Consider the following 26,348-nt stretch of genomic DNA (forward strand, 5'->3'; position numbering starts at 1 on the left):
CCAACCTGACAGGCTCGCGTCCGTGGTGACCACAGCCCAGGTTGGGGGTAGGAAGGATTTTCCCCGCGACAGAGATGTGGGTAGGAGCCACCACTGAAGTGATGTTTTGGTTGCAAGGGAAAGAGAGACGTTCTTGTCGAGGGAAGCCGCACTCTTGTCCCATTTGCGGAGAATGTCCCATTGGAGTGGCCGTAGATGGAATTGCGCGAACGGCACTGCCTCTATAGCTGCCACCATCTTCCCCAGGAAGTGCATGAGGCGCCTTAAGGGGCGTGACTGACTCCGAAGAAGTGATTGCACCCCTGCCTGCAGAGATAGCTGTTTGTCGCTCGGTAGCTTGACTAACGCTTGCTGGGTATGAAACTCCATCCCGAAGTAAGTCAGTGATTGGGTCGGTGTCAACTTGGATTTCGGGAAGTTGATGATCCACCCGAACTGCTGGATAGTCGCCAGAGCGACGGTAAGGCTTTGTTGACACGCCACCCGAGAAGGGGCCCTGACTAGGAGATCGTCCAAGTAGGGGATCACCGAGTGGCCCTGAGAGTGCAGGACCGCCACGACGGATGCCATGACTTTGGTGAAAACCCATGGGGCTGTCGCCAGGCCGAAAGGCAAAACCACGAACTGAAGGTGTTCGTCCCCGATGGCGAAACGCAGGAAACGTTGATGTTCGGGTACGATCGGTAGATGGAGATAAGCATCCTTGATATCGATCGATGCTAGGAAGTCTCCTTGTGACATCGAGGCGATGACCGAGCGGAGAGATTCCATCCGAAACCGTCTGGTTCTCACACGTCTGTTGAGTAGCTTGAGGTCCAGAACGGGACGGAATGACCCGTCCTTTTTTGGCACCACGAACAAGTTGGAGTAAAATCCGCGACCACGTTCCTGAAGGGGAACGGGGATCACAACTCCTATCTTTAGAGCGTCCACTGCCTGAAAAAGTGCGTCGGCCTGAGCGGGGGGCGGAGAGGTTCTGAAGAAACGAACCGCAGGACGAGAGCTGAACTCTATCCTGTAACCATGAGACAGAATGTCTCTCACCCATCGGTCTTGAACATGTGGCCACCAGGCGTCGCCAAAGCGGGAGAGCCTGCAACCGACCGAGGATGCGGCTAGGGGAGGCCGAGAGTCATGAGGAGGCCGTCTTGGAGGCAGTGCCTCCTGCGGCCTTTTGGGGGCGTGACTTGGACCGCCACGCATAGGAGTTCCTCTGGCCTTTCTCCGGCCTGTTGGACGAAGAGGATTGGGACTTGGCGGAGGGACGAAAGGACCGAAACCTCGATTGGATTTTTCTCTGCTCTGGTCTCTTAGGTTTGGACTGGGTAAGGAGGAGTCCTTTCCCTTGGATTCCTTAATAATCTCATCCAATCGTTCGCCAAACAAACGGTCGCCAGAAAAAGGCAAACCAGTTAAGAACCTCTTGGAAGCCGAGTCTGCTTTCCATTCGCGCAGCCACATGGCCCTGCGGACTGCCACGGAGTTAGCAGATGCTACAGCCGTACGGCTAGTGGAGTCCAGGACGGCTTTCATGGCGTAGGACGAAAAGGCTGATGCCTGAGAGGTCAAAGACGAAACATGCGGAGCAGAATTCCGCATGACAGCATTAATCTCAGTCAGACAAGCCGAGATTGCTTGGAGAGCCCACACGGCTGCAAAGGCCAGGGCGAAAGACGCGCCCGTGGCCTCATAGATGGACTTCACCAGGAGCTCAATCTGTCAGTGGCATCCTTCAGGGATGAGCCATCTGCAACAGACACAACGGACCTAGCAGCCAATCTGGAGACTGGAGGATCCACCTTGGGAGAGTGAGCCCAACCCTTAACTACTTCAGATGGAAAGGGGTAACGCGTGTCAGTGTGGCGTTTAGCAAAGCGCTTGTCCGGGACCGCTCTGGGCTTCTGGACAGCATCCCTGAAGTTAGAGTGATCAAAAAACGTATTGCGCGTACGTTTGGGGAACCGAAACTGGTGTTTCTCCTGCTGAGACGCCGATTCCTCTACAGGAGGAGGCGGAGGTGAGAGATCCAACACCTGGTTGATGGACGAGATAAGATCATTTACTAAGGCGTCCCCCTCAGGTGTATCAAGGTTAAGGGCGAAGTCAGGGTCAGAGCCCTGAGCTCCCACGTCCGCCTCGTCTTCCTGAGAGTCCTCAAGCTGGGATCCCGAGCAGCGTGAGGAAGTCGGGGAAGAGTCCCAGCGAGACCGCTTAGCCGGTCTGGGACTGCGGTCCGGGCAGGAGTCCTCCGCCTGAGACCTAGGGGCCAACCTGGGAGCGCGCTGCGGCGCGGACCGAGAGGGGCCTGGAGGAGACAAGCTAACAGGGGCCGGGGCCTGTGGAAGGTCCGGTCTGGACTGCAATGCCTCAAGGAGTTTAGAAGACCATTTGTCCATAGACAGAGCAATGAATTGGGAAAGTGACAGAGAGTTTCTCAGCAAAAGAGGCCAACACCGGTGACTCTGTCCCTGCAGCCTGCTCAGGGGGAGCAGGGGGGGTCTACATGAGCCGAGGGGCCCACCAGTGCCCGAGGCTCCGGCTGAGCAAGCGAGGCAGGAGTCGAGCATTGCTCACAGTGAGGGTAGGTGGAACCCGCAGGTAACATAGCCCCACAAGAGGTACATGCCGCGAAAAAGACCTGTGCCTTAGTAGCTTTGCTCCTTGTGGATGACATGCTGTTGTCTCCTAGGAGAGTGACCACTGAGGGTATATGGGAAAAGGGTATACAGCCTGACCGAACAGATATATATATCTAATATATATATATATATATATATATATATATATATACATATGTATCTATTCCGGCACCCTAGGGGGACCAGCACCGGGTGACCGGTGTGGCTTACCGACCGCTAACGAGCGGAGTGTGTCCTCCAGATTCCCTGTCGTGGATCCCCCGGAGCTGCAGAGCTGCTTCACTGAGAAGCATCCACCGGCAGAATGCCAGAAAATGGCCGCCGGAGCTCTCAGGGGAGGAGTGGGGCCGAGGGCGGCGCCCGCAAAGAGCGGGAATCTGGGGTCCCCACAGTGGTCAGTGACGGGGGAGGAAGACATGCAGGATGCTCCAGCCCTCACATCCGACGTCATGTCGGTAATCCCGCCCTTACCCCTGACAGGCAGGCCCGGGGGCGGGATTTTCGCGACTAGGCCGCGGTGAAGCCGGGGACTAAATTTGAGGCCCGCCCGACAAGCAGGCACGGTCGGCGCGGAAGTCCACCGGCTTCCTCAATTTCACAACTACCGCGGCTTCCGGGAAGAAGGTGCGCTCCCTGCACAGTCCCCTATGGGGACACAGAGTACCTTTAAGTTGCAGGGCCCGGTCCCTGAGGTTGAAGAGGCTCCGGTCCGGCAGGTTCCACCAGGGGCTGCGGATGGAGCACGGTCCCAGCAAATGGATGACCGCTCTTGATCCCACTTCTCCCAGAGCCGCATAAGGGATGGTGAAGGAGACGGTATGTGGCTCCAGCCTCCGTACCCGCAATGGGTACCTCAACCTTAACAACACCGCCGACATAGTGGGGTGAGAAGGGAACATGCCGGGGGCCCCGTGGGGGCCCTCTTTTCTTCCAACCGACATAACTAAGTATGAGAATGCATGAGTGGATGTGTGCCTCCTTCCACACAAAGCATAAAACTGAGGAGCCCGTGGTCCACGGGAGGATGTATAGGCAGAGGGGAGGGGTTACACTTTTTAAAGTGTAATACTTTGTGTGGCCTCCGGAGGCAGAAGCTATACACCCAATTGTCTGGGTCTCCCAATGGAGCGAAAAAGAAAAGTTGCGTTTTTGGAGGAATGATAAAATATTCCCTATTAATACATACATTGAATTTACTAGTAGACAACGTTGTATTTTAGGTGACGTGAACTCATTGTCGCAAACATATTGGATTTATTATTCATACTCTTAAATATACATTATCTTGACACGTTGCTGCCGCTTTACCTAATCCTTCCAAGTATTCTGGAAATACATAATGGGTTGGGGATCGCTCAGCTTAGACAGTTCTGGGCATTGAGTGTGGAAATAGCCCTAAAAGAGGAGGTGATTGGCCAAAGCTTTTATTTGCACGTGAAGCCTATTGAAGCTTAAAGGGTTATTCCCTTCACCAAGATCCTATCCAAATATGCAGTAGGCGTAATAAGAATAATATTAGCAAATAATGGCAATTAGAAATGTAGTATAGTTCTCCTGATTAGCCATGCGTCTTACCTCCTGAGCAGTGCCTTGCAGCTTATGTATCCATGGTTACATCCACTCATATAGTAACAGTTAGCTGCACATGGTCGTAACCATGGATACCTAAGCTGCAATGCCCTGCACATGAGGTTAGAGACATGGCTATATCAGGAGAACTATACTACATTTCTAATTGGAGGTATTTGCTAATATTACACCTACTACATATTGGGATAGGACCATAAAGATATAAATACCCCTTTATTGGCAGTGCCCCTTATGGTCAAAACTATCGTCCGAAACTGATGTATGTATTTTAAAATGTTACTTTGATATTGGATATTTTACAACTAATATATAAACTTTAGGTTAAAGATCTAATATTGTTTGGAAAATCTTTGTATCCAATTATATGTTAATTGTAGGAACGATCGGTCTACATACCCCGAGTATCAGGGGGTAGCTAACTGGTGAACTTTGCCTTCCAGATATATAAGTAAATAGGGCAGAACGGTGGCTCAGTGGTTAGCATTATATAGTGGGAGGCACGATGTGTCAGTGGTTTGCTCTGTACAGTGGGCGGCACGGTGGCTCAATGGTTAGGACTGTACAGTGGGCGGCACGGTGGCTCAGTGGTCAGCACTGTACAGTGGGCGGCAAGATGGGTCAGTGGTTAGCACTGTACAGTGGGCACGACGGTGGCTCAGTGGTTAGCACTGTACAGTGGGCGGCACGGTGGCTCCGTGGTTAACACTGCAGTCTACCAGCACTGGGGTCCTGGGTTCAAATCCCACCAAGGACACCATCTGCACAGAGTTTTTATGTTGTCCCCGTGTTTGTGCAGGTTTCCTACCACACTCCAAAGACAGACTAATTGGGACCATAGATTGTGAGCCCCAATGGGGACAGTGTTGCTGATGAATGTAAAGCGCTGCGGAATATGTTGGCGCTATATAAAAATAAAAAGATGGACTGATCACGTTTATGATTAACAACTCTTAGTAGTTTGAAACACTTACATTTCTTTTTAAACTTTTTTATCATTGAATTTCAATCTGCGATGGAGACAATTATGAAATAGAGAGTCCGTTATTACTTGCTGGTGCTGGATTACTATTTTTTTTTCCAGTGTTAGATCATGCATCTGTCAGACAAAACGTCATGAATGTCCAAGATGGGACAACTGACGATGTATCAGCTCTGTTATGCCTGTAATTTTCTTTACCTTTCAGTGACTGATTTTGATTTTTTCCATACGGCGCTGAAGAGAAATTCCCGCAGAAGATGAAGCAAGTTGGAGGAGCAGTGGCGTAGCCTTAAAAAAAAAAAAAAAAAAAAAAAAAAAAAAAAATATGTTCTTTACAGCTTTGTATATGGAAGATGCTGGGAAATGTTGATATTTGTTATTATATGAAGATGTCCAATAGGAACGACATGTGAGTAGCATATAGTCTATATACCGACGTAGCACAGTTTATATACTGCATTGCAGCAATACTAATGTAATGTAATGCAAGTGATACTTAAAGGATACCTGAAAACATTATGTGAAGTTTCTCTATTACGTCGACCTGATCTAACCAGAGATCGGACAAAAACACAAACATGGCGTCCTCATTCTCTTCCTCCAGCTGCTTCAGCTTCACTGACGATTTTACTGACGTTGCGGACGGTCCGCCAAAAAAATTGGTATTTCCGTAATACGCCCTGAGAAGGGAGGAAAGATTCAAAAGGGGTTTTTTTCTGGACATAAAAAGCTTTACTAGATCATGATCATTATTCAGGGATTATAAACTATGAGATTACGGCACTGAAGCAACAGGAAAGCTAAATGTGATGTCACATTAATAAGAAAAAAAAATCCTCACCGTGTTGTACTGGAAGGTTCAGTGGGAGGAAATCCAAAGGCGTTTACATGAAATACTTTGTCCTCATACCAGCCTATGTAGAGGGATAAGGCACATTATACATCTACCCTATATAACGGCGAGGACAAATAATGATCGGCTGCAGCGTTACCTTCTGCAAGAACAAAGCAGGACTCTGTGTACAAGCCGCTGTGAAACTGGTGCAATGAAGTCAAAGAAAGACTTAGTGAACTAGAGTAAAAATTAATGAAAAGAAAAATGCAAAACCATCTAAGTTGTATATATATATATATATATACACACACACACACACACACACACAAATAAAGGATATTGCTTTGCTGAGTTCAAGCTGAACTGTTCCAGTTGGATCTTCCAAGAAATATTTGCCCTATCAATAGAATATAAAGATTGTTAATACTTACAGTGATATTCCCATCTCAAAGATCCTATTCCAATATGTAATAGGTGAAGTAATAATAATATTAGTAAATACCTCCAATTAATATTGTAGCATAGTTCTCCTGATTAGCTATGTTACTAACCTCATGTGCAGGGCATTGCAGTAGCTTCTGTATCCATGGTTATGACCATTAGCTACTAACACCTACTAAATATTGGGATAGGATGTCGGCGATTGGAATACTTCTTTAATAATCAGGACACACACTAATCAATATGATATATAAAATATGAGACATGTTGAAGCCCATTTTATGGAGATCGTCCTTTTGATAATTCCATAGCGCTTTACATCATCATCACTGTCCCCATTGGGGACAACGCAATCTAAATTCCCTATCACAATGTCTTTAGATTGTGGGAGAAAACTGGAGAACCCAAAGGAAACCCACAGAAAGAAACACTGGGAGAACATACTAATAATATTAGCAAATACCTAAAATTAGAAATGTAGTATAGTTCTCCTGATCTAGCCATGTCTATTACCTCATGTACAGGGCATTGCAGCTTAGGTATCCATGGTTACGACCATGCGCAACCATGGATACCTAAGCTGCAATGCCCTGCACATGAGGTAAGTGACATAGCTATTTAGGAGAACTATACTACATTTCTAATTGGCGGCATTTGCTCATATTATTAATATTACACCTACTACATATTGGGACAGGATCTTGGAGCTGGGAATACTCCTTTGACTAATATCAGGACACACACTAATAAATAAAATACGAGACATGTTGATGCCCAATTTATAGATCTTCCTTTTGATATCACTAGGATACACCATCGCTCTATGATCAGTGGGGTCTGACCTTGAAGACCCCCACCACCAATAATGAAATGGATGGGACAGCAATGCTGATTGAGCACTATGTTTCCTGCTGTTTAGGGAAACTGCAGGCCAGTCGCATTCAAATGAATAGTCACAGGCAGGCCCAGAGCACCATTGTGCTGTGAAAACGTTGATGGGAACAAATCATTAAATCCATTCATTCTCAGAATCGATGAGAGTTCCCAAAGATTGGACCCTACCAATTAAAGTGATGGCAAATGTTAATGATAAATCATTTATTAACGATGGGAATATCCCTTTAACAACTCCCAGAGTTCCTTTAAATGCCTGGAAAAATGAAGAACATGTTTTCCTCTCACCTCCTTTAGCTGTGTTATCATGCCGAGCACAATCACCTCTCCCATCTTTGCTGCACTGCCCAAAAGGTTTTCCACAGTTTTCAGCTAAAGAAGAAAACAAACACATGAGAAAACAATTACAAATCTGTGTAAAGGCAGATGGCTTTATAAACCTATAGTGGAACCTCATTTGAAAAGGTGATGTCGGAACAAGATAATGCTTTCTCTTTAGAAACCTACTAGTCTGGCTCCCCAATTCTTACTACTCTAACTGTAAAGAACCCTTTCGGATCAAGGAAGGAAAGGGTTCTTTACAGTTAGCGCAGTCAGATTGTGGAATGCCGACCACAAGAGGTAGTATTGGCTGACAATATAACAACTTTTAGATCAGGGCTGGATGATTCTCAGTACACAACATTTTGGTTATAAATGATTTAGTGACAAAATATAGAATTCATGGAGGAAGGGTGAACTAGATGGACTGGGGTCTTTTTCAACCTATGTAAATCTATGTAATCGGGGGTTTTGGGAGTGGGATTCCAGGTTGAGGCTGGCCATGTACCTTCCTGCAAAAGAAACGTAGCATTACATGTTGCCTATTCAGCGTACATGTAATACACGGTCGGCTGTGCCCAAGAGAGTTGGAACTAAACCCCGTGTTGACAGAGGGCATTGTGAGCGGGGACTCGTGATGGCCCTAATAGCACATATAGATTGTTCTGCACCTTTAAGGACAGAACCTAGTGAATATTCCCTTTTTTCATACCTGAAATTTGCTTCTGCCCTCATCAGGGTTGGCACCAATAACCGGCGGCGTGAAGAGCTCATGTCTGTGAGTTCTCTGGAATTCAGAAAACAAACATTTATTTACTGTCATTCTTGATGTAAAAAGCTGGAAATCGGTCATAATCAGATATTTGTAAATGGCTATCCATCAGCGAAACAGAGCAGAGGCATTTTCCATACCCTAATGTCTCACCTGCTGCAGGATCGTGTACCTCTCACGGAATAACTCGGCTTTGTCTCTTGCGCTTCCCAACAGACTGGGTTCAGGGTAATTGGCAATTTTAATTCTGGAGAACGGAGGAAAAAGTTATGGAGACACATGTATAGTATAACTGATGAAATATTATCAACAGATGTGAACTATTGCATTGCTACATCCTGGACTAGTATTATACTTCATACTATACACAGTATATCTGGCTGCCATCATGCCGATTCATGCTGCCCGTGGGGTGAGCATCATAATTCAGATGACAGTTTCCGCGCCAGTCACTTGTAACAAAGTAAGAGAACAACAAAACGTATCAACTCACGGCAAGAACTTTTTTCTTTCAGAGTTATAGATGAATCGCGGGATGTCAAATGCTCCTATAATGTTGAAGATGTGCTCTCTGGAACAGATATTAGAAGAGAATCCAACATGAAAATTAAGATTCTGCACATTCTTCCTTGCCAAAGACCAGTCATTACTGACTACACCGCACCACTGTCCTCATAGAAGTCTGTAGAAAGCTTACATGGTTTCATCACACGTGCGGCTGCATTCCTGGACGGCCGTCTCCACTGTCGACTTCTCAATCATGTTAGAAGACACTGAAATATTGTTGTCATCAAAACACTGAAAATCATTATCACAGCAAGGATCAATAAAATGCAATGAAATTGAAAATAAAACAAAGGCTTGGGAATCACCCCCAATATAAATGTTAAAGATAGATTACTCTTTTTTAGTGATGAGCGGGCACTACCATGCTCAGGTGCTCAGTACTGGTAACTAGTGATGAGCGAGCACTACCATGCTCAGTACTGGTACTCGTAACTAGTGATGAGCGGGCACTACCATGCTCAGTACTGGTACTCGTAACTAGTGATGAGCGGGCACTACCATGCTCAGGTGCTCAGTACTCGTAACAAGTGATGAGCGAGCACTACCATGCTCGCGTGCTCAGTACTCGTAACTAGTGATGAGCGGGCACTACCATGCTCGGGTGGTCAGTACTCGCAACTATTGATGAGCAAGCACTACCATGCTCGGGTGCTCAGTACTCGCAACTAGTGATGAGCAAGCACTACCATGCTCGGGTGCTTAGTACTCGTAACTAGTGATGAGCGAGCACTACCATGCTCGAGTGCTCAGTACTCATAATTGATCACTAGTTACGAATACTGAGTATCCGACAGCTTGTTACGAGTACAGAGCATGGTAGTGCCCGCTCATCACTAGTTACGAGTACCGAGCACCCGAGCATGGTAGTGCCCGCTCATCACTAGTTACGAGTACTGAGCACCCGAGCATGGTAGTGCCTGCTCATCACTAGTTAAGAGTACTGAGCACCTGAGTATGGTAGTGCCCACTCATCACTAGTTACGAGTATCGAGCACCAAAGCATTGTAGTGCCCACTCATCACTAGTTACGAGTATCGAGCACCAAAGCATTGTAGTGCCTGCTCATCAGTACTCTTTTTCTTACATCACACATCCAATCCCCCTTTGCTAAAGTGATTATTGCAAAGATTTAGAATAATAAATGGATTGTCCAAAAATCTTCAAGAGGTTCATAGGAAGTGGTGTCACAGAGAGGTTTTAATATAACACTTGTCTCCGGTGGTCTATAGGGATCTGTGCGCTGCTGTAGATTTCTGGGCCTCTGTGGAGGTGGTCAGTGTTTTTCCCCAGGGTTAATTTAGTGTCTGCATAAGAGAAAACTATCAAAAATCAGGGGGCAATAGAGGTGCAGCATGAGCCCCTGGCAGCTTTTTAATATCACGTTATAGCACTAGGACAGTGGCCATGAGGTCAAATGGAAGGAGGCAAAAAAAAAACCAGACACTTACACGGCTGCTTCTCCACGCCATCAATGATACTGTCGATGACATCCTCGAGCTCCACCTCATTCACAGAGCGCAGCACAGCGCTCAGGTACTTGCTAGCCTCCCTGAAATACAAATAATCAGGTTAGCAGATCATACTTTTCTGCGGCGCCCATATCTATAATGTGACCCCCCATTCTCCCACTACAGGAGGCCGCTGCCCATCACCCCGGATTGTGAGGCAGATGAATCTCTGTCCATGTACTGTTTGCGCATTGGTATGGTTTTGCACGCAGTTTTTGGAGCAGAAACTCCAGATTTTGGAGAATATTTGCTGTTTCTGCTCCAAAAACTCCTTGGAAGTCTTTCAGGCAATGTTCACAAAGTGACTGACATTCTATGGAGCAGATCCTTCTCCATTTGCTTCATATTCCTCCTGTTATTTGTAGGAAGAAGGGAATTTTGTTTACTTACCGTAAATTCCTTTTCTTCTAGCTCCAATTGGGAGACCCAGACAATTGGGTGTATAGGCTATGCCTCCGGAGGCCGCACAAAGTATTACACTAAAAGTGTTAAGCCCCTCCCCTTCTGCCTATACACCCCCCGTGCTCCCACGGGCTCCTCAGTTTTGGTGCAAAAGCAAGAAGGAGGAAAAAGAATTATAAACAGGTTTAAAGTAACTTCAATCCGAAGGAATATCGGAGAACTGAAACCATTCAACATGAACAACATGTGTACACAAAAAAACAGGGGCGGGCGCTGGGTCTCCCAATTGGAGCTAGAAGAAAAGGAATTTACGGTAAGTAAACAAAATTCCCTTCTTCTTTGTCACTCCATTGGGAGACCCAGACAATTGGGACGTCCAAAAGCAGTCCCTGGGTGGGTAAAATAATACCTCGTAAGAGAGCCGTAAAACGGCCTCTTCCTACAGGTGGGCATTCGCCGCCTGAAGGACTCGTCTACCTAGGCTGGCATCCGCCGAAGCATAGGTATGCACCTGATAGTGTTTCGTGAAAGTGTGCAGGCTCGACCAGGTAGCCGCCTGACACCTGCTGAGCCGTAGCCTGGTGCCTCAAAGCCCAGGACGCGCCCACGGCTCTGGTAGAATGGGCCTTCAGCCCTGAGGGAACCGGAAGCCCAGCCGAACGGTAGGCTTTGAGAATTGGCTCCTTGATCCACCGAGCCAAGGTTGATTTGGAAGCCTGTGACCCTTTACGCTGGCCAGCGACAAGGACAAAGAGTGCATCCGAGCGGCGCAGGGGCGCCGTACGAGAAATGTAGAGTCTGAGTGCTCTCACCAGATCTAACAAGTGCAAATCCTTTTCACATTGGTGAACTGGATGAGGACAAAAAGAAGGTAAGGAGATATCCTGATTGAGATGAAAGGGGGATACCACCTTAGGGAGAAATTCCGGAACCGGACGCAGAACCACCTTGTCCTGGTGAAAAACCAGGAAAGGGGCTTTGCATGACAGCGCTGCTAGCTCAGACACTCTCCGAAGTGAAGTGACTGCTACTAGAAAAACCACTTTCTGTGAAAGGCGTGAGAGAGAAATATCTCTCATTGGCTCGAATGGTGGTTTCTGAAGAACCATCAGCACCCTGTTCAGATCCCAGGGTTCTAACGGCCGCTTGTAAGGAGGAACGATGTGACAAACCCCCTGCAGGAACGTGCGTACCTGTGGAAGTCTGGCTAGGCGCTTCTGGAAAAACACAGAGAGCGCTGAGACTTGTCCCTTAAGGGAGCCGAGCGACAAACCCTTTTCCAGTCCAGATTGAAGGAAAGACAGAAAAGTGGGCAAGGCAAAAGGCCAGGGAGAAAAACCCTGAGCAGAGCACCACGACAGGAACATTTTCCACATCCTGTGGTAGATCTTGGCGGACGTTGGTTTCCTAGCCTGTCTCATAGTGGCAATGACGTCTTGAAATAACCCTGAAGACGCTAGGATCCAGGACTCAATGGCCACACAGTCAGGTTGAGGGCCGCAGAATTCAGATGGAAAAACGGCCCTTGAGATAGCAAGTCTGGTCGGTCTGGTAGTGCCCATGGTTGGCCGACCGTGAGATGCCACAGATCCGGGTACCACGACCGCCTCGGCCAGTCTGGAGCGACGAGGATGACGCGGCGGCAGTCGGCCCTGATCTTGCGTAACACTCTGGGCAACAGTGCCAGCGGAGGAAACACATAAAGGGAGCTGAAACTGCGACCAATCCTGAACTAAGGCGTCTGTCGCCAGAGCTCTGGGATCTTGAGACCGTGCCATGAACGTCGGTACCTTGTTGTTGTGCCGGGACGCCATGAGGTCGACGTCCGGCACCCCCCAGCGGCAACAGATCTCCTGAAACACGTCCGGGTGAAGGGACCATTCCCCTGCGTCCATGCCCTGGCGACTGAGATAATCTGCTTCCCAGTTTTCCACGCCTGGAATGTGAACTGCAGAGATGGTGGAGGCCGTGGCTTCCACCCACATCAAAATCCGCCGGACTTCCTGGAAGGCTTGCCGACTGCGTGTGCCGCCTTGGTGGTTGATGTATGCCACCGCTGTGGAATTGTCCGACTGAATTCTGATCTGCTTGCCTTCCAGCCACTGCTGGAACGCTTTCAGGGCAAGATACACTGCCCGTATTTCCAGAACATTGATCTGAAGCGAGGACTCTTGCTGGGTCCACGTACCCTGAGCCCTGTGGTGGAGAAAAACCGCTCCCCACCCTGACAGACTCGCGTCCGTCGTGACCACCTCCCAGGATGGGGGTAGGAAGGATTTCCCCTTCGATAATGAAGTGGGAAGAAGCCACCACCGAAGGGAAGCTTTGGTCGCCTGAGAGAGGGAGACGTTCCTGTCGAGGGACGTCGGCTTCCTGTCCCATTTGCGTAGGATGTCCCATTGAAGAGGACGCAGGTGAAACTGCGCGAAAGGAACTGCCTCCATTGCTGCCACCATCTTGCCCAGGAATTGCATGAGGCGCCTCAAGGGGTGTGACTGGCCTTGAAGGAGAGATTGTACGCCTGTCTGTAGTGAGCGCTGCTTGATCAGCGGAAGCTTCACTATCGCTGAGAGGGTATGAAACTCCATGCCAAGGTATGTGAGCGATTGGGCCGGTGTCAGATTTGACTTTGGAAAATTGATGATCCACCCGAAACTCTGGAGAGTCTCCAGGGTAGCGTCGAGGCTGTGTTGGCATGCCTCTTGAGAGGGTGCCTTGATCAGGAGATCGTCCAAGTAAGGGATCACCGAGTGACCCTGAGAGTGGAGGACCGCTACTACAGTAGCCATAACCTTGGTGAAAACCCGTGGGGCTGTTGCCAGGCCGAACGGCAGTGCCACGAACTACAGGTGTTCGTTTTCTATGGCGAAGCGCAAGAAGCGCTGGTGCTCTGGAGCAATCGGTACGTGGAGATAAGCATCTTTGATATCGATCGATGCAAGGAAATCTCCTTGGGACATTGAGGCGATGACGGAGCGGAGGGATTCCATCCGGAACCGCCTGGTCTTTACGTGTTTGTTGAGAAGTTTCAGGTCCAGGACAGGACGGAAAGACCCGTCCTTCTTTGGGACCACAAACAAGTTGGAGTAAAAACCGTGGCCCTGTTGCTGAAGAAGAACAGGGACCACCACTCCTTCTGCCTTCAGAATGCCCAGCGCCTGCAGAAGAGCCTCGGCTCGCTCGGGAGGCGGGGATGATCTGAAGAATCGAGTCGGGGGACGAGAGGTGAACTCTATCTTGTAACCGTGAGACAGAATGTCTCTCACCCAACGGTCTTTTACCCGTGGCAGCCAGGCGTCGCAAAAGCGGGAGAGCCTGCCACCGACCGAAGATGCGGAGTGAGGAGGCCGAAAGTCATGAGGAAGCCGCTTTGGTAGCGGCACCTCCGGTGGCCTTTTTAGGACGTGACTTAGACCGCCATGCGTCAGAGTTCCTTTGATCTTTCTGAGGCCTTTTGGACGAGGAGAATTGGGACCTGCCCGCGCCCCGAAAGGACCGAAACCTCGACTGCCCCTTCCTCTGTTGGGGTATGTTCGGTTTGGGCTGGGGTAAGGATGTATCCTTTCCCTTGGATTGTTTGATGATTTCATCCAAACGCTCGCCAAACAATCGGTCGCCAGAAATTGGCAAACTGGTTAAGCGCTTTTTGGAAACAGAATCTGCCTTCCATTCCCGTAGCCACAAGGCCCTGCGGAGTACCACCGAATTGGCGGCTGCAACCGCCGTACGGCTCGCAGAGTTCAGGACAGCATTAATAGCGTAAGACGCAAATGCCGACGTCTGAGTGGTTATGGACGCCACCTGTGGCGCGGACGTGCGTGTGGCTGCGTCAATTTGCGCTTGACCTGCTGAGATAGCTTGTAGCGCCCATACGGCTGCGAACGCTGGGGCAAAAGAAGCGCCGATAGCTTCATAGATGGATTTCAACCAGAGCTCCATCTGCCTGTCAGTGGCATCTTTGAGTGAAGCCCCATCTTCCACTGCAAGTATGGATCTAGCTGCCAGTCTGGAGATTGGAGGATCCACTTTGGGACACGGAGTCCAACCCTTGACCACGTCAGGGGGAAAGGGATAACGTGTATCCTTAAGGCGCTTAGAAAAACGCTTATCTGGACAAGCATGGTGATTCTGGACTGCCTCTCTGAAATCAGAGTGGTCCAGAAACATACTCGGTGTACGCTTGGGAAACCTGAAACGGAATTTCTCCTGCTGAGAAGCTGACTCCTCCACCGGAGGAGCTGAGGGAGAAATATCCAACATACGATTGATGGACGCAATAAGGTCGTTCACTATGGCGTCCCCGTCCGGAGTATCAAGATTGAGAGCGGCCTCAGGATCAGAATCCTGATCAGCTGTCTCCGCATCATCAACCAGAGATTCCCCCCTCTGAGACCCTGCACAATATGATGATGTCAAGGGAAAATCTAAGCGAGCTCGCTTAGTCGGTCTGGGGCTGGGGTCTGTGTCAGAACCCTCAGCCTGGGATCCATGAGATACCCCGGGAGGACATTGTTGGTCCAGCTGAGGTGGGCCAGGGAACAAAGATTCAACAGAGTCCCTGTGCTGAGATACCGGCCTGGACTGCAAGGCTTCTAGTATCTTAGCCATAGTCTCAGAGAGTTTTGCAAACTCCGTCCCCGTCACCTGAACAGTGTTAGCAGGTGGCTCCCCCTGGGCCCCTCTTAGCAGAGGCTCCGGCTGAGTAAGTGCCACAGGGGCCGAACAGTGCACACAATGAGGGTCAGTGGAACCTGCCGGTAGCGGGGTCGTACATGCGGCGCAGGCAACATAATAAGCCTGTGTTTTGGCACCCCTGCCTTTCGTGGGCGCCATGCTATTATCTTCCCTGAGTAACACAATAGGGTATATAGCCAGAAATCAACTGTGCACCATACAGTGTAAAACATATATACCATAAACATATAATGTTACACTACTGCACAATGGGGCTAGCACCACAGGTGCTGCTTACCACCCGCCTAAAGTGGTTGTGAGGCCACCAGAGTCCCTGCCTGGGTCTCCCAGACTTTGTCCCCCTCTGCTCCGAGGAGCTGACAGGAATGGCTGCCGGCGTCCTGAGGAGAGGAGGGAGCCGTGGGCGTGACCCAGAAAGTGCGGGAACTGGTGCCCGCACTGTGCACAGTGAGGGGGGTGGAGTATGCAAAGCATGCTCCAGCCCTCAGTGCTGCTCGTTCTGTGCAGCGTCCCGCCCTTCCCCTGCCTGTCAGGGCTGTGGGCGGGAGGAAAGGAAACTAGGCCGCAAAAAGCCGGGGACTCTAGTAATAAACGCGGCCGCCGTAAAAGCGCGGCCGGCGTGAAAGTCCCCGGCGCACTACAAGTCCCAGCCGCGCCGCAGTGTTTCCATGGCCGCGGCGGTCAGTGCAGCAGTCCCTATATATAAACACACTCAGCAACGCTGAGTGTGTAATGGCACATATTAACCCGGTCAGCGCCGTGGTCCCTGGTGCACTAGCACACCCAGCAAAGCTGGAGTGTTGCTGTGCGCGGTCCCCACCGGGATACAGAGTACCTCCAAGTAGCAGGGCCATGTCCCTGAACGATACCCGGCTCCTATCCAGCAGGCTCCACAGGAGTTGTGGATGAAGCGCGGTCTCAGTGCCTGGAGACCGATAGGATCCCACTTCCACCAGAGCCCTAAGGGGGATGGGGAAGGAAAAACAGCATGTGGGCTCCAGCCTCCGTACCCGCAATGGATACCTCAACCTTACAACACCACCGACAAGAGTGGGGTGAGAAGGGAGCATGCTGGGGGCTCTATATGGGCCCACTTTTCTTCCATCCGACATGGTCAGCAGCTGCTGCTGACCAATCTGTGGAGCTGTGCGTGCGTGTCTGACCTCCTTCGCACAAAGCAAAAAACTGAGGAGCCCGTGGGAGCACGGGGGGTGTATAGGCAGAAGGGGAGGGGCTTAACACTTTTAGTGTAATACTTTGTGCGGCCTCCGGAGGCATAGCCTATACACCCAATTGTCTGGGTCTCCCAATGGAGCGACAAAGAAATCCCCTTTGCTGTTCCTTTTATTTCTTATTTCCAGAAGTTATTTCTGCTTGAAACAAATCATGGTCTTTGAATGCCTCAATACCCTGCATGCCCATAGTCTAGGGGTCTGTTATTCAGGCAGATTTCCCCTGGAACCCGCCACAATAAATGACGCTCTTCTCGGGGGCTCTACCACCTGAAAAAAGTCAGCAAGTGCAGAAACCCTTAGAGGCTCTATTTAGGGTCACAAATGTTGGGGTCAGATCCCCCTGGCCCCCTCCCAACCTTATTATAACTTCCACATGTTCCCAATAGTCCATGTAAACAGGGGCCTCTCACATAAGGGCCGCACCGCGACATGACGTGTGCTGGAAACAAACATCTGTGTAACTTCCAGTCGTGCCACTATCGTATATTTTTCTTTTGTGCCCTGGATCTGTTGTTTATATCCTACACATTCCCCCATTTTCTCTTTGTTAATGGTTATATCCCTCTGAATTGATCTACCAATAAAGGATTGTTACATGAATCATGAAAACAATGAAGTAAGGTCCCCACTATTTTTGCTAACCAACCGAGGTCAAGCAGATAGCTGGGGGCTGGTATTACCAGGCTGGGAAGGTCCATAGCTATTGGGCCCTTCCCAGCCAAAAAAATAGCAGCCCACAGTCACCCCACATTAGAAGCACCAATTCTGATGTTTCACCCGGCTCTTCCCGATTGTCCTGGTGAGATGGTGATGGGTGGACCCCACGCTATTTTTTTTTTATTTATATAGTCAAATCAAAAGTTGATTCCATGGATTTTTAGTGCCGCCGGGGGCATAATAGCTGATAGGCGCAGTCACCTGGAAACTGACAATGCTGACTGTTCTCAAAATTAACAAGGCCTGGATTAGCCGCGACTTCTCAACCCCAGCGTACAACAGCGGAACATAAAGCCAAATCAAATGTTCTTTTTTGTGTGTGTATTCCCATGCACCCTTCCCACCCAAAGAAAGATAAACGTTCATGGCTTCTTATTCTTGTCCTCCTCCGGCACTCACTCCTAATTTTAGACGGCCAGCAGCGAGCTCCACTCAGTTTTCTTTTTATTAGAGGGCCAGCAGACGGCCCTCAGTACTTGTTCCCCAGCCGCCACTATTTTTCCCAGGGCACTGTCCCTGCCTTACACCAGCACGAGTCCCATAACCTCTCCCGTGTACTAACCAACGTCACTACTCAGAAGGTCCACTTAACCACTGACACGTGGACAAGTGCTTGTGGACAGAGAAGCTACATTTGCCTGAAGGCACACTGGGTGAACCTTGTGGAGGCCCAGAAGAGAGTCGGACCCCGAGACGGCTCACATACTACCAATGCCGAGCATTGCGGGCTTTAGTTTCATCAGGGTTTCCCCACCTCAAACACCAGGTGCTGCACCCCATCCTTCTCTAAATTTTCATCTTCAAGCACGGTATCCATATCAGTCACAACCTGTAAGCACTGCCTCGGTGAAGCAGAGACAGGTTATGGTGAAACTGATTTCTTTAAATGACAAAGAGCACAGAGCCACAGAGTTATTGAAAGATCTAACAGACCAGACAGCACTCACTGCTTAAGGGGAATCTGTCACCAGGTTTTTTCCACTTAAACTGAGGGCAGAATAACGTAGGGGCAGAGATACTGATTCCACTGATGTGTCACTTATTGGGCTGCTTAGTATAGTTTTGATAAAATCACTGTTTAATCACCAGTGGATTATCATTACAGGACTACTTGGCGTGCTGCCAGGTAGTCCAGCATATTCATGAGCCCTGTATAACTGCTAGATCTGCAGCAGAGAAAACATTGATTTTATCAAAATGACGGCAAACAGCTCAGTAAGAGATAACGCTGGAATCAGGGTCTCTGTCTATACATTATGCTGCTCTCAGATGGGGGAGCAAAAACCTGTTGACAGATTCCTTTAAAATCTATAATCAGGCATGGTTGTGTGAGATAATGGCCGTAACTTAGTGGCGGTTCTGAACCTTGGCAAGCTCGCACATGTACCAGATCTGGCCGACGTGGTCAACTTAGTGGTTCAGCCCATTCTGAAAACCTGCACAGAATTGCCTCAGCTACTTGTAAACAGGGCTGTGGAGTCGGAGTCGGAGTCGTGGAGTCGGAGTCGGAGTCGGAGCTCATTTTGGTGGAGTCGGAGTCGGAGTTGGAGTCGGTATAAAATGCACCAACTCCGACTCCTAAAATATATAATAAATTGGGGACAGGAGTGCAATGCAGAATGTGCTGAATATTTTACTAAATAATAACATTTAGTATAATGCTTATATTTAAGTGAAAAATTTATTGTAGTATAATGTGAACATCAGACATTTAATTGTTTTTATGATACAATAATCAAGATATTTGGGTAGAACATAAAATATTTATTGGATACAACTTTAGAACACAAAAAACTAATAAATTGTAAATATGTAATATTATATATATATACACAGTGTATATACACACACAAGATATATATGTAATCTACTGTATATTACATAGTGTATTACATATTTACAATTTATTACAGTTTTTTGTGTTCTAAAGTTGTATCCAATAAATATATTTTATGTTCTATCCAAATATCTTGATTATTGTATCATAAAAATTATTAAATGTCTGATGTTCACATACACATATTCATGTACTACAATAAATTTTTCACCTAACTATAAGCAATATATGTAGGAGTCGGAGTCGGAGCCGGAGCCGGAGTCGGAGTCGGTGCAAGAGAATTTGAGGAGTCGGAGTCGGAGTCGGAGTCGAAGGTTTGGCTTACCGACTCCACAGCCCTGCTTGTAAAGGTGTGCTGCGTGTGCGCCGCATTTATGTCCCGCAGCCATTCCAGTCACCAGCACACATTTTTGTCAATAGTAATTACTGGCTGTTCACCCTTCTCGACCCACACTACAAGGAGAATTTTCTATCTCTCGTTCCAGATGTGGAGAGCTACTATAATGGAAATATGCAATATGGCTGGAATTCAAAATATCGTCAGCAGGAGGAACGTACTTAAAGCCGCACCCCAAAGGTGATTGGGCAGACAAACAAGTAAATTAATACACCTGTTACCCTAATAAAACCAGAGCAACAATAACAAAAACTAAAACACCCAAAGAAAAGGTGACTACTGTGGTACGGTGGACACAGACGCCAACCACAGACCTAAGGGTTCGAACCCAGATGCATGACAGGGAGAATGCGGACACCTGTTCCCCAGAGCACGCACGCACACACGCAAGTTCCCAGGGCAAGGGATAGGTGGTTTTCTTTTCCCCCGATGTATTCCTTTGCACCCCTTCCCACCCAAAAAAAAAAAAAAAAAAAAAAAAAGTATATGGTTCATGGTTTATTATTTTTCCTGCCCTCTTCCTCCTCCACCATATCAGCAGGGTCATCCTGCAGCAATCACTGCAAATATTTAGTGGGTCATCAGTTTTGAGAAAACTTTGAGGAATTAACCAAGATGCAGAGCGACTATGACGCCATAATCAGAGTAACCATCCCGCTTCTGTGTGTACTCACACTCACTGCTCACAACTAAAGAGGAAGCTTTGCACGTGGACCTTGTGGAGATGGAGAAAGTACACGGGGTGCTACATGCTTGCATATCCTGACTGCATGCCCTGGAAATGCTGCCGGTTAGGCTTGTTGAATGATTGTAGCGGCCATCCTGCAGTAATCGGTCCCCAGCCGCCAATATATTTCCCAGTGTGCCCTCCCCACCTTACACCTGGACGTGTCCCATAACATCACCTATGTCCTGACCAATGCAGATAGGTTGGAGCAGCAGCATACCTATAGAAGGACTGTAGAGCAATATACCCGGACTATATGCCTCTGATCCAAAACTATCCCTCCTCCAGCAGCTAACAGCGGTATTAATAGAGAATAGCTGTAGGCCGAAAAAAGGACTTTTGGTTTTATGTATCAGCAGCAAGGTCTTTACGGCTACAATCCCTGTCTACAGGCCTCTAATACATTATACCGTCTCCAGCAGCTTACCCTACACTAGATGTTGATAGGAGCGGTATAATTAGAGAATTACGGTATGTGCGCACGTTGCGTTCTGCCGTGACAAATATTCTGCAGCGTTTTGTCACTGCATTTGCATTTCAAAACACAGCCAAAAAGCTGTGTTTTGGATGCATTGTGAATGCAGAATTCATGCGTTCTGGATGCTTGCTCTGCCATAGACAGTGGGAAAAGCATCTAGAACGCACAAAAGAAGTGACCTGTTGCAGAATGCAGCGATTTGGATCAAAACTTCTGCATGCAAATGGCTGTGCTCAAACGCAACATGCAGACGGATTATGCACAATCCTAGATTGTGGTGGGGACACAGGACGCATGCCTTTACGCTGCAGTGCAACACGCAGTGTAAAGGCATGCATAACACATACGTGCGCACTGCGCTCACAGCTTTAGTCCTTAAAAGGACTGTTGGTTATTGTTGTACCAGCAGGTACTTTTTTGCCATAACACTGTCCCTTCTCCAGCAGAATCTGTCCCTAGTCCCTACACTATTTCGAGGTACAGTGCGGCAAACATGGCGTCTCTGGGTTTTATATAGGCCATGATGAAGCTATGTGGCCGGCCAACCACAGTAATGCCAGTAGCCAAGATAACTACAGCATTACTATGCTTGGCTGCCAATCCCTGCATGTTTACTAGCGGATAGAAAAGAAGGGAATTTTGTTTACTTACCGTAAATTCCTTTTCTTCTAGCTCCTATTGGGAGACCCAGACAATTGGGTGTATAGGTTCTGCTTCCGGAGGCCACACAAAGTATTACACTTTAAAAAGTGTAACCCCTCCCCTCTGCCTATACACCCTCCCGTGCCTCACGGGCTCCTCAGTTTTGGTGCAAAAGCAGGAAGGAGGAAACTTATAAATTGGTCTAAGGTAAATTCAATCCGAAGGATGTTCGGAGAACTGAAAACCATGAACCAAAAGAACAATTCAACATGAACAACATGTGTACACAAAAGAACAACAGCCCGAAGGGAACAGGGGCGGGTGCTGGGTCTCCCAATAGGAGCTAGAAGAAAAGGAATTTACGGTAAGTAAACAAAATTCCCTTCTTCGTCGCTCCATTGGGAGACCCAGACAATTGGGACGTCCAAAAGCAGTCCCTGGGTGGGTAAAAGAATACCTCGAGAAAAAGAGTCGAAAAAACGACCCCCTCTTACAGGTGGGCAACAGCCGCCTGAAGGACTCGCCTACCTAGACTGGCGTCTGCCGAAGCATAGGTATGCACCTGATAGTGTTTCGTGAAAGTGTGCAGACTAGACCAGGTAGCTGCCTGACACACCTGCTGAGCCGTAGCCTGGTGCCGCAGTGCCCAGGACGCACCCACGGCTCTGGTAGAATGGGCTTTCAGCCCTGAAGGAATCTGAAGCCCAGAAGAACGGTAGGCTTCAAGAATCGGTTCCTTGATCCACCGAGCCAAGGTTGACCTGGACGCCTGCGACCCCTTACGCTGGCCAGCGACAAGGACAAAGAGCGCATCAGAACGCCGCAGGGGCGCCGTGCGAGACACGTAGAGCCGGAGAGCTCTCACAAGATTTAACAAGTGCAAATCCTTTTCACATTGGTGAACTGGATGAGGGCAAAATGAAGGTAAGGAGATATCCTGATTGAGATGAAAAGGGGATACCACCTTAGGGAGAAATTCCGGGACCGGACGCAGAACCACCTTATCCTGGTGAAAAACCAGGAAGGGGGCTTTGCATGACAACGCTGCTAGCTCCGACACTCTACGGAGAGATGTAACTGCCACTAGAAAAGCCACCTTCTGCGAAAGACGTGATAAAGAAACATCCCGCAGCGGCTCGAAAGGTGGCTTCTGAAGAGCCCTTAGGACCCTGTTAAGATCCCCGGGTTCCAGCGGCCGCTTGTAAGGTGGGACTATGTGGCAAACTCCCTGTAGGAATGTGCGGACCTGCGGAAGCCTAGCTAGACGCTTTTGAAAAAACACGGAAAGCGCCGATACTTGTCCCTTGAGAGAGCCGAGAGACAAACCCTTGTCCATTCCGGACTGAAGGAAGGAAAGAAACGTGGGTAAGGCAAATGGCCAGGGGATAAAACCCTTATCAGAGCACCAGGATAAGAAGATCCTCCAAGCCCTGTGATAGATCTTGGCGGACGTTGGTTTCCTGGCCTGTCTCATAGTGGCAATGACATCTTGAGATAACCCTGAGGACGCTAGGAGCCAGGACTCAATGGCCACACAGTCAGGTTGAGGGCCGCAGAATTCAGATGGAAAAATGGCCCTTGAGACAGCAAGTCTGGACGGTCTGGGATTGCCCACGGTTGACCCACCGTGAGGTGCCACAGATCCGGGTACCACGACCTCCTCGGCCAGTCTGGAGCGACGAGCATGGCGCGGCGGCAGTCGGACCTGATCTTGCGTAACACTCTGGGCAGCATCGCCAGAGGAGGAAACACATAGGGAAGTCGAAACTGCGACCAATCCAGAACTAATGCGTCCGCCGCTAGAGCTCTGTGATCTTGAGACCGTGCCATGAATGCCGGGACTTTGTTGTTGTGCCGAGACGCCATGAGATCGACGTCCGGCGTTCCCCAGCGGCAACAGATCTCTCGAAACACGTCCGGGTGAAGAGACCATTCCCCTGCGTCCATGCCCTGGCGACTGAGGAAGTCTGCTTCCCAGTTTTCTACGCCCGGGATGTGAACTGCGGAGATGGTGGAGGCTGTGGCCTCCGCCCACAGCAGAATCCGCCGAACTTCCTGGAAGGCTTGACGGCTGCGCGTGCCGCCCTGGTGGTTGATGTACGCGACCGCCGTGGCGTTGTCCGACTGTATGCAGATCTGCCTGCCCTCCAGCCAACGATGGAACGCCTTTAGGGCTAGATACACTGCCCTTATCTCCAGAACATTGATCTGAAGGGGAGGACTCTGTCGGAGTCCAGGTTCCCTGAGCCCTGTGGTGGAGAAAAACCGCTCCCCACCCTGACAGACTCGCGTCCGTCGTGACCACAGCCCAGGATGGGGGCAGGAAGGATTTTCCCTTCGACAGAGAAGTGGGAAGAAGCCACCACTGAAGAGAGGTTTTGGCTGCCAGGGAAAGAGAGACGTTCCTGTCTAGGGACGTCGACCTCCTGTCCCATTTGCGGAGAATGTCCCATTGGAGTGGACGCAGCTGAAACTGCGCAAAGGGGACTGCTTCCATTGCTGCTACCATCTTCCCCAGGAAGTGCATGAGGCGCCTCAAGGGGTGAGACTGGCCCCGAAGAAGAGAGTGCACCCCTGTCTGTAGTGAACGCTGTTTGTCCAGCGGTAGCTTGACTATCGCTGAGAGAGTATGAAACTCCATCCCGAGGTAAGTCAGTGATTGGGTCGGTGTCAATTTTGACTTTGGGAAATTGATGATCCACCCGAACCTCTGGAGAGTCTCCAGAGCGACGGTCAGGCTGTGTTGACATGCCACCCGGGAGGGTGCCTTGACTAGGAGATCGTCTAAGTAAGGGATCACCGAGTGGCCCTGAGAGTGTAGGACCGCCACAACGGATGCCATGACCTTGGTGAAGACCCGTGGGGCTGTCGCCAGGCCGAAAGGCAGTGCCACAAACTGAAGGTGTTCGTCCCCGATGGCGAAACGCAGGAAGCGTTGATGCTCTGGTGCGATCGGCACATGGAGATAAGCATCCCTGATGTCGATTGACGCTAGGAAGTCTCCTTGGGACATCGAAGCGATGACTGAGCGGAGAGATTCCATCCGAAACCGTCTGGTTCTCACGTGTCTGTTGAGCAGTTTGAGGTCCAGAACGGGACGGAATGATCCGTCCTTTTTTGGCACCACGAACAAATTGGAGTAAAACCCACGACCACGTTCCTGAAGGGGGACGGGGATCACGACTCCTTCTGTCTTCAGAGTGTTCACCGCCTGAAAAAGTGCATCGGCTCGCTCGGGGGGCGGAGATGTTCTGAAGAAACGAGTCGGAGGACGAGAGCTGAACTCTATCCTGTAACCGTGAGACAGAATGTCTCTCACCCATCGGTCTTGGACATGTGGCCACCAGGCGTCGCAAAAGCGGGAGAGCCTGCCACCGACCGAGGATGCGGTTTGGGGAGGCCGAAAGTCATGAGGAGGCCGCTTTGGAGACAGTGCCTCCGGCGGACTTTGGCGGACGTGACTTAGACCGCCATGCATAAGAGTTCCTCTGGCCCTTCTGTGGCCTGTTGGACGAGGAGGATTGGGCTCTGGCTGCGGGCCGAAAGGACCGAAACCTCGATTGCATTTTCCGTTGCTGAGGTTTGTTTGGTTTGGACTGGGGTAAGGACGAGTCCTTTCCCTTGGATTGCTTAATAATTTCATCCAATCGCTCGCCAAACAATCGGTCGCCAGAAAACGGCAAACCGGTTAAGAACTTCTTGGAAGCAGAGTCCGCCTTCCATTCGCGTAGCCACATGGCCCTGCGGACTGCCACCGAATTGGCGGACGCTACCGCTAGCAGAGTTCAGGACGGCATTCATGGCGTAGGATGAAAATACCGACGCCTGAGACGTCAAAGACGCAACTTGCGGAGCAGAGGTACGTGTGACCGCATTAATCTCAGACAGACAAGCTGAGATAGCTTGGAGTGCCCACACTGCTGCAAAGGCCGGGGCAAAAGACGCGCCTGTGGCTTCATAGATGGATTTCATCAGGAGCTCTATTTGCCTGTCAGTGGCATCCTTGAGCGATGAGCCATCTGCCACTGATACTACAGATCTAGCCGCCAGTCTAGAGACTGGAGGATCCACCTTGGGACATTGAGCCCAACCCTTAACAACGTCAGAGGGGAAGGGGTAACGTGTGTCAATAAGCCGCTTAGGAAAGCGCTTGTCCGGAAATGCTCTGTGCTTCTGGACAGCATCTCTGAAGTTAGAGTGATCGAAAAACGCACTCCGTGTACGTTTGGGAAACCTAAACTGGTGTTTCTCCTGCTGCGAAGCCGACTCCTCTATAGGTGGAGTTGGGGGAGAAAGATCTAGCACCTGGTTGATGGACGCTATAAGGTCATTTACTATGGCGTCCCCTTCAGGTGTATCAAGATTGAGAGCAACGTCAGGGTCAGAGCCCTGAGCTGCGATATCCGCCTCATCCTCCAGACAGAGAGTCCTCAAGCTGAGACCCCGAGCAGCGTGAGGAAGTCGGGGAAGATTCCCAGCGAGCCCGCTTAGCCGGTCTGGGACTGTGGTCCGTGCCGGAGTCCTCCACGTGAGACCTAGGTGCCACCCCAGGAGCACGCTGCGGCGCAGACCGAGAGGGGCCTGGGAGCGATGATCCCACAGTGCCCGGGGCCTGTGTAAGGACCGATCTGGACTGCAAGTCTTCTAGTATCTTAGCAGACCATTTATCCAT

At 49.5% G+C, this 26,348-nt stretch overlaps 1 protein-coding gene across 1 annotated transcript in view; it reads right to left on the bottom strand.

Annotated features, from left to right (window-relative positions):
• Positions 1 to 26,348, bottom strand: part of LOC142258188 (DNA polymerase epsilon subunit 2-like) — a 107,695-nt gene that overhangs the window by 75,605 nt on the left and 5,742 nt on the right. The window contains exons 2-12 of the mRNA XM_075330694.1: positions 10,487 to 10,587; positions 9,169 to 9,244; positions 8,965 to 9,042; positions 8,625 to 8,718; positions 8,412 to 8,486; positions 7,667 to 7,750; positions 6,384 to 6,440; positions 6,201 to 6,249; positions 6,050 to 6,122; positions 5,716 to 5,888; positions 5,407 to 5,496 (exon numbers count right to left, since the gene is read on the bottom strand). Of these exons, the coding sequence (XP_075186809.1) occupies positions 5,407 to 5,496; positions 5,716 to 5,888; positions 6,050 to 6,122; positions 6,201 to 6,249; positions 6,384 to 6,440; positions 7,667 to 7,750; positions 8,412 to 8,486; positions 8,625 to 8,718; positions 8,965 to 9,042; positions 9,169 to 9,244; positions 10,487 to 10,587 (950 nt within the window). The remainder of the gene's footprint in view (positions 1 to 5,406; positions 5,497 to 5,715; positions 5,889 to 6,049; positions 6,123 to 6,200; positions 6,250 to 6,383; positions 6,441 to 7,666; positions 7,751 to 8,411; positions 8,487 to 8,624; positions 8,719 to 8,964; positions 9,043 to 9,168; positions 9,245 to 10,486; positions 10,588 to 26,348) is intronic.

The sequence above is a fragment of the Anomaloglossus baeobatrachus genome, chromosome 12 (assembly GCF_048569485.1).
Source record: "Anomaloglossus baeobatrachus isolate aAnoBae1 chromosome 12, aAnoBae1.hap1, whole genome shotgun sequence".
In the NCBI taxonomy this organism is placed as follows: domain Eukaryota; kingdom Metazoa; phylum Chordata; class Amphibia; order Anura; family Aromobatidae; genus Anomaloglossus; species Anomaloglossus baeobatrachus.